The sequence below is a fragment of the Penaeus monodon genome, chromosome 5 (assembly GCF_015228065.2).
Source record: "Penaeus monodon isolate SGIC_2016 chromosome 5, NSTDA_Pmon_1, whole genome shotgun sequence".
NCBI lineage: Eukaryota > Metazoa > Arthropoda > Malacostraca > Decapoda > Penaeidae > Penaeus > Penaeus monodon.
The window spans coordinates 17,330,275-17,345,274 of NC_051390.1; the positions used below are offsets into that span (position 1 = coordinate 17,330,275).

General features: G+C 23.7%; 2 protein-coding genes across 2 annotated transcripts; both read right to left on the bottom strand.

The window, feature by feature from the left end:
• Positions 1-459: 459 nt before the first annotated feature.
• Positions 460-1,135, bottom strand: LOC119573009 (the record flags this gene model as incomplete). Its single annotated transcript, XM_037919999.1, has 1 exon — positions 460-1,135. A coding segment is annotated over one exon (531 nt), but the record flags the coding sequence as incomplete, so codon positions are not given.
• An 8,265-nt stretch (positions 1,136-9,400) lies between these two features.
• Positions 9,401-14,983, bottom strand: LOC119573008 (putative nuclease HARBI1). The gene is made up of 4 exons (XM_037919998.1): positions 14,750-14,983; positions 13,208-13,306; positions 11,262-11,367; positions 9,401-10,419 (listed from the first exon to the last, which is right to left on the bottom strand). The coding sequence occupies exons 1-4, from the start codon at positions 14,857-14,859 to the stop codon at positions 9,487-9,489; spliced, it is 1,248 nt and encodes a 415-aa protein (XP_037775926.1). The 5' UTR covers positions 14,860-14,983; the 3' UTR covers positions 9,401-9,486.
• Positions 14,984-15,000: the final 17 nt, after the last annotated feature.

The following is a 15,000-nucleotide window of genomic DNA, read 5'->3' on the forward strand; positions in this document are numbered from 1 at the left end:
CTTTTTTCTTAGGAAGGTTTCATTGAATTATGTGTAAAGTGGAAATCACAATTCTTTGGTATGTCAAGACAATAGAGATTTATTCAACATAAATTCAAATTATCTTTGAGCACAGAGATGAAAATAATGGTAGTATATCAAAAACAAAATGATGATTACTTCTGTAAAATGTAGGTGTAAATAACTGCATTACTGTAAGTTTGCAAAGATGTAGCAAGTATTATAAAAGAATTTCACTTCACTGAAAAGAATAATAATCTTACTGGCTTTCTGGAATACTTTTCTTGTCCATTTATATTTCATCTGTCATAATATTGATAAAAGCAAATTGTGTTACATTATTCATTATGGAATTGATGGTATTTAATATTTTAACAGTGATTTATATTTATAAATTATACTTGTTATTATAACAGGAGTGGTTGAACTTGTAGCTGCAGTATCAGGAAAATTACTGAGTTTTCTGTTTACAAAATATCAGAATATATTTGTCACCAAAATACTTCCACTATTAACCAGTATATAGGCTTTGGCACTTCTGTATAACATTTTCCATGTTATAAAAAAATATTTTTAAATGAAATGTTTACTACATAAATAAACATCATTTACTACCTTTTTGTAAGACTTCAAGAATAACATCTTGTTTCTTTAAAAGATCTAGTTGTGTTTTAGCAATTATTTCTAATTCTTTTCCTATTTTTTGTAAAGCTCTCACTTTCATCCTGTCCCTCTTCTCTTTTCTTCTCTTATATTCATCTTCTTTAACTTCCTTCTCTTTCATTTGGTGAAAATATTGCTCCATCATCTCCTGTCTCTTTTCCCCTCGGTCTGCAATCTGTTCTTGACCCAGCATTGAATCTGAATGCTTCCTTTTCAATTCCTGCGTACTAGATGTAGAGGGAATTGAGATTGTCGTGTGTGTCACGGGTGAGCAGGCAAGGGGCGGTGAAAAGGAGGGTTCTGGAGATACAGAGATTTTTTGGAAAGTGTGTGTGCCAGATGATTGTTGCTCATTCTTCTCCAACTTTCCGGTGAGGAGTGACAATCCAGCTGGTCCTGAGGCTTCGTAAGTAGGGCTGAGGAGATCATCTAAGGGCTGCAAGAATTCATTATAATAACAGTAAGAAATAAATCAAAACAATCATGATGCATTCTCTGAAAAAGATGGTGTAAATATTTTTTTTTTAACCGAAGAACAAATATAGTAGTAGTTGTATGTAAAAGAATTATACAACACTCATTGGGTAATGCATATTGTTTCTCAAAAAATGTATTAGCTCACTGTAAATTAAAAGCACATATATATACATATATATATACACATATATATACACTATATATACATATATATACACATATATAATATATACATATATATATACATATATATATACAAATATATACATATATATAAAACATATATATATTAATATTATATATCCATTATATATATAACATATTAAAATATAAAAAAATTTTTTTAACCAAAATATTATATACAATTAATAAAACCTATTATATACATAATAATCCCATATATATATACAATATAATAAAAATATATTATAAATATTATATACAATATATATATAAATATATATATACAATATATAATAAATATATATATCAATAATATAATAAATAATATATAAATAAAATTATAAATATTATAATATATATACACATATATATAACATATATATATACAAATTATTATACAAAATATATATATAACATATTATATACAAATTATATATAACAATATAATAAAATAATATAAACATATATATAACATATATAAAACCCATATTATATACAATATATATACAAAAAAATATTAAAAAATTATAAATAAAAACATATATTACATATATTTTACATATATATATACAAATTATACATATATATACATATATTTTAAAATATATATATTACATATTATATACATATATATATACATATAATACATATATATACTTTATATATACTTTTTAAATCTATAAAATTTATATATACATTTTAAATATATATAAAATATATAATAAAAAAAATATTAAATATTTTATACATATATATCCCATAAATTACTTTTTATATCATAATATAATATAAAAACTATATATAAATATATAATAAATATATATACATATATATACATATATATAACATAATAATAATATTTTAACAATATTAAATATATATAAAATATATATACATATATATAAAATATATAAAAAATTTTCTATACATAAAATATAATATAATACATATATAAACATTAATATATACATATATTTTCATATATATATATATATATCTCATATATATACTATATATACATAAATATACATATTTTATAAATTATTACATATTTTAAAACATTTTATACATTATATATAAAAATATATTTTTTTAACAATATATTCATATAATAAAAAAATAAAAAATAATTACTTTATAAAAATTACTATATATATCAATATATACCTTATATATACAATATATACTATATAAAAATTTAAAAAAATATAATATATATACATATATTAACATTTTTCTAAATACATATATATATACTATATATACATATATATATAATAATAACATATATATATACATATTTTACATTATAAAAATACATATTAAAAATACTAAATAAAATACATTTTAATATATATATATACATATATAAAACATATATATTACTTTTTAAAAAAATAAAAACATATAATATACAATATTACATAAAAATATTTTACATATATATACAAAATTTAAAATAAAAAAATTTATATACATATAATTATAAAATAATATAAATCATTTTACAATATTTACATATTAATACATATATAAACTATAAAAATATATTACTAATATTTTAAATTTAACAAAAATATTACATATACAAAAATTATATTACTAAAATAAATATTTAATATAATATACATATATTTACATATAAAAAATAATACAATATAAAAAATTATATTATACATATATTTTACAATAAAAAAATTATATATTTTTACTATTAATATACAATATATATACATATAAAAATAAAAACATTAAATATATTTACATATAAAAAATAAAAACATATATATACATAATATATACATATTATAATATACATTTTGAAATATAAAAATATATATACATATATTAAATTTAAATATAAAATATAAATAAATTACATATTATAAATTAAATACATATTTAAATATAAAAAATATATATACATAAAATTATCATATTATATCATAAATAATATACATATAATAACATATATTAAATCTTTTAAATATATATACATATATTACATTATATAACATAATATATACTATATTAAACATATAAAAAATATAAATATATATACATATTTTAAATTTATACATAATATTACTATAATAAAATTTATATATCATAAATATAAATATATATATACTAATATATACATTTTTAACATATATATATACATATATAAAATAAAAAATATATAATAATAAAACAAAAAATATATATACAAAAATTATATATAAAATTTTTAAAATATACATATAAAACATATTATATACATAAAAAAATAATACTTAATATACATATAATAAAATATTTATTATACATATATAATAAAAAAATAAAATATAATAATTTACTATATATATACAAAAATATATATACTATAAAATAAATATTTATACATATAATATAATATTTTATATTTAAATAAAATATAATTTTAAAAATAAAATTTTATAATATAAAAATATTAATATAATAAATAAAAATATTAATTAAAAAAAATAATATATTTTTTTTACATATAAAAAATACATATTATATAATAAAATTATATATTAATATATGTATATATATATTTATATATATATATTTATTAAATATATTTTTAAATAATATATAATATATAAAATTTTTAAAATTTTTATAATATTTATATATAATATATATAAATATATTTTAATATATTATATAATATAATATATGTATATATATATTATTATATATGATTTTAATATATATGTAAAATATATATTTATTATATATTTAATATATATGTATATTTTTAAAAAGTATATTGTATATATAGTTTTGGTAATAAAAATTGTAAAATTATTATATATATTTTTTTTAAATATATATTGTATATATATATTATTATAGTATATATATATTTTTATAATATGTATATATATATGATATATATATTATATATATATGTTATATATATATTTATGTTATATTATATAATATGGAAAATAATATTGTATATTTTTATTTATATTATTTATATATATGATATTATAGTATATTTTATGTTATTTTATTTTATATTAATGTATATATATTTTAAAGATATATTATATATATATGTATAAATTATGTATTTTAAATATATATGTATAATATTATATATTGTATATTTTAATTAAAAAATAAAATATATATGTAATAATTTATTATATGTTAATATTATATATAATGATTTTAATATTAAAATATATTATTATATATATGTATGATATATATGTATAAAAATTTTTATATATATATTAATATATATTAATATTATTAATTAATATATTATATTAATATTTTAAAATTTATATTTATAATTATGGGGAAAGAAAATATAGTAAATAATTTATATATATGTTATAATATTATATATATAGTATATAAAATTGGTTATAAAATTATATATATATGATAATATATTTTATAAGTTATATTATATATATTGTAATATTATGTTAATATAATATTGTTTTATATATTATAAAAAATTTTAATATTTTATTATAATAAAATTTTTAATATAGTATAATTTATATTATGTATAATATTTTATATATATAGTATATGTATTTTATATTTTTGTATATTTGTTATATATATATGTATATATAGTATATATATGTAAAATAATATTATATATAGTATATATAATGTTATATATTTTTTATATATATATTTATTTATGAAATATAATATTGTATATATATGTATATATATATTATTTTATATGTAATATTAGTATATTTGTATTATATATGTATATATATATGTTATTATATGTATATATAGGATATATATATGTATATATTATGTAATATATATGTATATAAATTTTTTTATATGTATAATTTTATGTATATATATATGATAATATGAAATATATATTTTAATATTATGTATTATATGTATATTTTGTATTTTATTTTAAATTATTAAATATGGAAATTTTATATGTATATATATGTTATAATTTGTAAAATTGTTTTTAAATAAAATTATTTTTTTATATTTTTTAATATATTAAAAAGGTATATTTTTATGTATAAATTATTTTATTTTTATATTGTTATTTATTTTATATATGTATATTTTATGTATATATTTTAAATTATATGGAAAATATATGTATATATATTTTTATATATATTATATTTTGTTAATTAAAAAATGTATTTTATATATTTTATTATTGTAATATTTTGTTATATATTTTTATTATATTTTTTATATTATAGTATATGTTTATATGATATAATTTATAAAATTAAATATTATGTATTATATTTTTATATTTATTATAGATAATTATATTATTGTATATATAATTATTATATTAATATATGTATATATAGTATATATATTATATATGTAATATATGTAATATTGTATATTATATTATTATATGTATATAAAATTTGTTATTTTATGTATATATTTTTATTTTTAAAAATATAGTAATAATATATTTATTATATTTTTTATATTTTTATGTATTTTTAAATTTTAATGTAATGTATTTTATATTATATTTATGTATTTTAAATATTTTTTTATATATTTATTTATTTTTATGTATATATATATGTAATATATTTTAATAATGTAAATATAGAAAATTTTTGTATAAAATTTATGTAAAAATTTTTAATTATTTTATATATATTATGTATAATATATTTTTTAATATATATATTAATTTATATATGTTATTTTTAATAATTTTTTGGTATATATATGTTTTTGTAATATATTTTGTATATAATATTTGTATATAATATTTTGTATATAATATTTTTTTTTGTAAAATATATGTTTGTATTATTGTTTATATTTATTTGTAATATATGTTTATTTTATAATTATTATATATATATTTTGTATATATATTTTTTTTTTAATTATATATTTGTATATTATATGGTATATATAAAATTATATAAAATATGTTTAGGTTATATTTTGGTTTATATAGAAATTTTGTATATATATTTTTAAAAATTTAATATTGAATAAAATTTATATTGTATAAAAAAATATATGTTATTTTTAAAAAAGTTTAATTATATATTGTTATTATATATTTTGTATATATTTATGTATATTTTTATATTGTTTTATATATTTTGTTAATAAATTTTATTTTTTTTTTATATTGTTTTATAGGGGTTATATATATATTGAATAATTTTGGTTTAAGTATATATATGTTAAATTTTTATAGTTTGTATATATTATGTTATATATATATGGTTATATATATTTTATATTATATTTTTTATTATATATGTTTATATATGTATTTTGTATATATTTTTTAATTTTGGGGATAATAATTGTTATATTTTTATTAATATATATTTTTTTATATATATGTGAATAATATGTTTTTTTTAAAATTATGTTTATATAATTTTTTGTTTATATATATGTTAAAAATATTTTTTAAATTGGGTTAAATTTGTAATATATATGGTTATAATATGGGTTTATATATATATTTTGTAATATTTTAATTTGAAATATATATGTTAATATATATATTTTTGTATTTTTAATGATATTTTGGGTTTTATATATATTTTGTTATTTTTTTTATGTGTATAAAATTTTGGGGTTAATATATATTTATATATATAGGGGTTAATATAAAAATTTTTTTGAAATTTAAAATTGTAATATATATTTTAATATAATATGTTATATATTAGTGTATATATATTTGTATATTTTAATTGTATATATAATTTTATATATAATTTTGTATATATATGGTTATATTATTGTTTTTATTTTTATATTTGTTTTTTTATTTGTATTATATATGTTTATATAAAATGTTATATTATATGTGTATATAATTTTGTTATATATATTTTGTTTTATGTATATATTGTATATATATATTTGTATAATATATTGTATAATATTGTTTTATATTAAAATTTGTTTTTAATATTATTTTGGGTATATATATTGGTATAATATATGTGTATAATATATAGTGAAATATATATATTTGTGTATATATAAAATTTGTATATATATATGTGTATATATATATGTGTATATATATATGTGTAATATATATGTGTAATATATATGTGTATATATATATGTTTTTATATTATATATGTGTATATATATATGTGTATATATTATGTGTATAAATATATGTGTATAAATATATGTGTATATATATATGTGTAATATATATATGTGTAATATATATATGTATGTATATTATATATGTGTATATGATATATGTGTATATATATATGTGTATATATATATGTGTATATATATATGTGTATATATATATGTGTATATATATATGTGTATATATATATGTGTATATATATGTATATATATGTGCTTTTAATTTACAGTGAGCTAATACATTTTTTGAGAAACAATATGCATTACCCAATGAGTGTTGTATAATTCTTTTACATACAACTACTACTATATTTGTTCTTCGGTTAAAAAAAAATATTACACCATCTTTTTCAGAGAATGCATCATGATTGTTTTGATTTATTCTTTACGTTATTATAATGAATTCTTGCAGCCCTTAGATGATCTCCTCAGCCCTACTTACGAAGCCTCAGGACCAGCTGGATTGTCACTCCTCACCGGAAAGTTGGAGAAGAATGAGCAACAATCATCTGGCACACACACTTTCCAAAAAATCTCTGTATCTCCAGAACCCTCCTTTTCACCGCCCCTTGCCTGCTCACCCGTGACACACACGACAATCTCAATTCCCTCTACATCTAGTACGCAGGAATTGAAAAGGAAGCATTCAGATTCAATGCTGGGTCAAGAACAGATTGCAGACCGAGGGGAAAAGAGACAGGAGATGATGGAGCAATATTTTCACCAAATGAAAGAGAAGGAAGTTAAAGAAGATGAATATAAGAGAAGAAAAAGAGAAGAGGGACAGGATGAAAGTGAGAGCTTTACAAAAAATAGGAAAAGAATTAGAAATAATTGCTAAAACACAACTAGATCTTTTAAAGAAACAAGATGTTATTCTTGAAGTCTTACAAAAAGGTAGTAAATGATGTTTATTTATGTAGTAAACATTTCATTTAAAAATATTTTTTTATAACATGGAAAATGTTATACAGAAGTGCCAAAGCCTATATACTGGTTAATAGTGGAAGTATTTTGGTGACAAATATATTCTGATATTTTGTAAACAGAAAACTCAGTAATTTTCCTGATACTGCAGCTACAAGTTCAACCACTCCTGTTATAATAACAAGTATAATTTATAAATATAAATCACTGTTAAAATATTAAATACCATCAATTCCATAATGAATAATGTAACACAATTTGCTTTTATCAATATTATGACAGATGAAATATAAATGGACAAGAAAAGTATTCCAGAAAGCCAGTAAGATTATTATTTTTTTCAGTGAAGTGAAATTCTTTTATAATACTTGCTACATCTTTGCAAACTTACAGTAATGCAGTTATTTACACCTTCTATATTTTACAGAAGTAATCATCATTTTGTTTTTGATATACTACCATTATTTTCATCTTTGTGCTCAAAGATAATTTGAATTTATGTTGAATAAATCTCTGTTGTCTTGACATACCAAAGAATTGTGATTTCCACTTTTACACATAATTCCTAATGAAACCTTCCATAAGAAGAAACATAGATAGAAGAATGAAAAATATGCAATAAATATTGACCAAAATGAATGTGCAGAAGAGACCCCATATATATTTTGCAGTTATTTTCAATAATGTATTGATTGTTCCCTACAAAAATGCTATAAAATATACCTGGAGATTAAAAATATAATATCTAGTCTTTTATCTCTAACTGCTGAAAGATACCTGTAAGAACTGCAGTAAGATAATTAGCTGAAAATCCAGACACTGAATACAATGAAAGAAATATTTGGTCTTCCGAGAAAATAAAATTGTCATTACTAAAAATTTGATGAAAAAAGTATTTTGATTTCTGAGAAAATAATACTGATTAGCTTACTGGGAAAAAAAGAAAGAAAGAAAAAGAAATGAAAGAAAGAAAGAAAGAAAAAAAAAAGCATTTTCATAGTTAACCTTTTATTGTCAAGCATTATACAGTGCAAATATAGAATAAATGCATAAATATATAACTTGGAAACTGGAGAATTATATAAATGAGGCAGCAATTGCATTACGTTTTGCTTCTCCTGCTAGGTTTATCTGGTAGTCACTGCAAGGTCTCCGTGGGGGAAAAGGAAGATCTTCTTCTTCAATATTTACAGGTTCTGTGTCAGTGTTCTCTAGACACATATTATGAAGAATGCAGCAAGCCTTGATAGCAACACTGCACTGTGCAAGGTGCTGCATCAGTAATAATCTCAGACGTCTAAATCTACCTTTTAGTAGACCAATGGCTTTAGATATTACCATGAAACCAGAAAAATGCTTACTATTATAAAGTCTTTCCTTTCCTGTCTGGTATCCTGTCTCATCAAAAGGGGTCATAACAGTCTCGGACAAGGGGAAACCAGCATCTGCTAGGATGTGGTAACAATAAACTTTGTCACTCAGACGATACTCCAGTGGTAAGAGAGAGTGTGGATCATCCTGGAACGCTTCATACAGTTCACTTCTTCTAAAAACATCAGCATCATCAAAGGTTCCTGGATGACCTACATTTACATATGTAAACCTACACTCATGATCACACACTGCTAAAAGTGTAGTACAGTAAACATTCTTCTCATTCATATATGCCTCAGGTTCTTCAACATCTTTAGGTTTATTAATAGAAATCTGACATGCATCTATGGCTCCCAAAGTGCCTGGGAAGCCTGCATTCTCGAAACCTCTGACAGTTTTCCCTATAGAGCTACCACTTGGCCAAGATATCATGTGCTCTAGATTTGCAGACACAAGAGTGCAAAAGTGATGAAGAGAGGTACATATCACAGATTTACTTGTTTTGAATCTTTCTGCAATTACACGGTATGACTCTTGACTGGCCAAAACCCAAAGACTTGCTAGGACAACATTTTCCAAGGGAAGTTTTGATCCTCTTTCATAATGGTAGTGTGGTTGTAAGTCAGTCAATAAATCCTGTAAGATGAGAATAAATTGCCTGCATAAGTAATGGAATATTAACCCAAATCTGACGGGCATGGCATGTACGAACATGCCATGCCATGCCCATTGTGAGTTTACTTTATTAATTGTTTTTACACAGATGGCTACACTTGTACTGTCACTAATAAGCCAATATGAGTACTGCCTGTCTTGCCCATTTACCCTTTTCCTTGATCTTCCCAGTGACATTGAGTTAACTTTAAACTCATTACTTTCCAGTCAATCAGATGTTAGATTATATTATTACATCATTCACTGAGGCAAAACATTTTTCAGCACCCTAATGGTTCTACCTTAGTCTATATCACAGATTCAGATTTATATGTAATTAGCCTGAACAATACTTTCTGCAGTTCTATTTATATTATTTAGTTAATGTTTATAGTGATTTATTCTTCCATAGATCAAACTGCTCTCCTCTTCTTAATGGTCAATCCTGATATAAAAGGAATCAAACTATGTGATTTTCAGTCATCAAATATTTAGAATAAGAAACAAATATAATATATATCAATTGTCCCATATTACTTTGCATCTTTGTTTCATTTCATAACATACCAAAGAAATCGGGAGAACAAATAAATGTATCTCCACTAGGATTTAGATTAATAATAACTGGGTTATTTCAGTAATTAAATATTTAGAACTGCAATCCCAAATCAAATAGTCAACTAACACACACACACACACACACACACACACACACACACACACACACACACACACACACACACACACACACACACATTCATACACACATTTAATTTAGACTGCATCATTTCATTCTTCTTTAAAAACAACAACAAAAAACATACCTCTACTTGTGATCGTGTCATGCCAAAGTGTGAACGGAAATCATTCAAATCATAAAAAGCCAACATGCCACCCTTTTGTAGATAATCTTCTTGGCTCCGGCCACCTCTGAAATTTCAGAGACAAAACATTAATGTTTATCACCTGATTGTTACTTGGGTGCCTCTCTCTCTCTCTCTCTCTCTCTCTCTCTCTCTCTCTCTCTCTCTCTCTCTCTTTCTCTCTCTCTCTCTCTCTCTCTCTCACTCACTCACTCACTCACTCTCACTCACTCTCACTCACTCCTCACTCACTCACTCACTCTCACTCACTCACTCACTCTCACTCACTCACTCACTCCACACACTCACTCACTCCACACACTCACTCTCACTCCACACACTCCTCTGTCTCACTCCACACTCTCTCTCTGTCTCTCTCCACACACTCTCTCTGTCTCTCTCCACACACTCTCTCTGTCTCTCTCCACACACTCTCTCTGTCTCTCTCCACACTCTCTCTGTCTCTCTCCATACACTCTCTGTCTCTGTAAAAGGCTATGCGTCCTTAGTACAATGGTGAACAGAGGGTAGTTATACTTGTTAACGGCTTGACTCTTTATTTCTGAGAGTTGACACCACGCAGTATAAAACACACAAGACATGTCTAGTTATAATCGGGCCGCGCGGAGGTCACGGTCAGCTGCCCGGAGAGAGGGCGGAGCTGACCTTAGTGCGGTGGTAGCTTAGCACGAACTCCCCCGGAGGGAGGCGAGAGGTGACCCTACCGCGTCGGTGCTTCACACGAACTCCCGGTCAAACGAGGTCAGATATAAAATGTGACCTCCGCCCTCGCTGAGCGGGTGGTTCTTATTTGGGACATTTGGATCCACGTGGAAAACAGCCACGTGGTCCACTGGTAATAGAAATAGAATTATCCACATCCTGTAACAGAAATAGAATTATCCACATCTTATATTGCTCGTGGCTACGAACTCCCCCGGAGGGAGGCGAGAGGTGACCCTACCGCGTCGGTGCTTCACACGAACTCCCGGTCAAACGAGGTCAGATATAAAATGTGACCTCCGCCCTCGCTGAGCGGGTGGTTCTTATTTGGGACATTTGGATCCACGTGGAAAATAGCCACGTGGTCCACTGGTAATAGAAATAGAATTATCCACATCCTGTAACAGAAATAGAATTATCCACATCTTATAGTCTCTCTCCATACACTCTCTTTGTCTCTCTCCATACACTCTCTTTGTCTCTCTCCATACACTCTCTTTGTCTCTCTCCATACACTCTCTTTGTCTCTCTCCATACATCTCTGTCTCTCTCCATACACTCTCTGTCTCTCTCCATACACTCTCTGTCTCTCTCTATACACTCTCTCTGTCTCCCTCCATACACTCTCTCTGTCTCTTCACACACTCTCTCTCTGTCTCTTCACACACTCTCTCTCTGTCTCTTCACACACACACTCTCTCTGTCTCTCACCATGCACTCTCTCTGTCTCTCTCCACACTCTCCTTCTGTTTTGCTCTACTTTTCTCTCTCTATCTCTCTCCCCACATTCACTCTCTCTGTCTCTTTCCTCTCCCTCTCTATCTCAGACTTTCACATATAGTAAATGAGTACACCCTGATCTAATATCAAAAACTAAAATCATGTTGAGCTGAAAACAAGGGGGAGGGGAGCAAACAAACAAAAAAAAGAAAGAAAGAAAGAAAGAAAGAAAGAAAGAAAGAAAGAAAGAAAAAAGTAAGCAAGCAAGCAAGGGAGCGAATGAGCGAGAGAGAATGAGACTGAGAGAGGATATGGGGCGGAAAGGAGACAAGAAAGACATGGGACAGAGGAAAGGATAAAAGGACATGGGACATACTTCATACATGAAATTATCTGAGAAAAAATGCATATACAGCATATGTGACTGAAACTTTGAAATATACGAAACTTAGAGGTATACATACTTTTTACGCTTTTTGTTTACTGGCTCTCCTGTTTTTATTACTATTGGAAGAACATCTTTGAAATCTACTTCCACATGATTTCTTTGTTGATTTGCTGACCTGTCACAGAAAAAAAATAGATAAATCTTCAAGAATTGGTTGATACTGCACTGGTGTATACTATCACAACATATACATCTTATAATCATATTTATAAAATTCATAATCAAGAATCACTCAAAGATATTTCTTTTCTATACAAACCACTCACATTCTTCCAACATTTTTTCTTTTATAGGGAATAAATAAAACATATATTCACAACTATACAAAGTATGAAGTGAGAGATGGCAGGAGGTATTGATTAGTGTGATACTTTTTCAAATCTTAGACATAATAATTTATCTAAATCAGGCCTATTTTATAAAAGAATTATCAATCCTCTTTGTAGCTTTACAAACTACCTTTAAAATTTGAGGTTATTCAAACTTAACACAAACTAATAAATTGTTCTCTGAATGATTTTCTCAAGCAGACCTAAACTGTAAATCAATCATAAATTTTCTGAATATGATTGATTTTCTGAATGTAAAATTTCAATCAGAAGGACTTTTAGGAACAGGGCTCCATCAGCAACTCAAATGCCAAGAATCTTAACTGATATAGGTTTAGTTCTAATTTATATACTAACTATAATATTCTCTGAAATATGGCTAATATTCCTCATTCGAGACTGAATCATCCTTGCTGACTGGAAACTATGCACAAAAAAAGTTTCTGTTTCTTCAAATTTTTTTGTGGAAATGCTGTTGTTTAGTTTAGTCAAAGGCACTTTGTCTAAATATCAATGGGACATGTGATATATGGGGTCAAATAAGATTGTGATCACATACCTAAAGTGCTTTTGCAATATTGAGCTAGTTCATAATTTGCTGACAAATTGCTAAAGAAGTTTCTCAACTACATCCCTAATGGCTATGGTCATGATCACGGTAATGAAAAATTTGTCCTGGTTTAAGTTGTCATTTATTCAGAACTAGTCTGTGTTTAAGATACTAAAAAATCTGGTATTGCTGGATTATCTATGGCAATTGGAATTGGCAGTAATTGGAGTTGTTTACAATCAAGTTATGTTGAATCCCTCTGTGTTTATTGGCACTCTGGCTAAAGCCAACACATCTCTTACCACATATATTTGGGTAAGATTAAACTTGTATACCTTCCAATCCAAGCTTCAAGATTTTGGCAAGATAAAGCTTGTAGACTTCCCTGTGAATCTATTGTTAACTAAGTAAGGTTTTCTTGTCTTTACTAAAGTGCAAACATGCTAAATTGCTAAACCCTTTATGTCTGGAAAGGCGTTTATGATAGTTGGGGTAAGAATAGGTAGTAACTTGTTTTACTCATATCTATGACGTTCATACCATAATTATACTATCATATGTCATGCTTTCCCCAGTTCGTACCGACGACGTGCAGCTAATGTATAAGAACACCCTTATTTTTCACCTATAAACACTATAATATTCGGAAATTATATATGACTAATAATGCTACACTTACGATTTGTGAACTTCTTGTCTGTGTAGAATCTCACGGGCATTATCCACGGAATCTAACTCTTCGCTGAGGATCAAAGCGAAGAAAGATTCGTATTCTTGATCTAATGGCATATTGGCAGAACAATGTACACTTTCCTTGGGGGAAAAGAACACTGATTCTTTGATTTATGCGTTATTTAAATTTGCATTGTTTACACTCGGTATATCCAAGTTGAGCGGTTACGTTATTACGACATAAACAGGTTTACAATA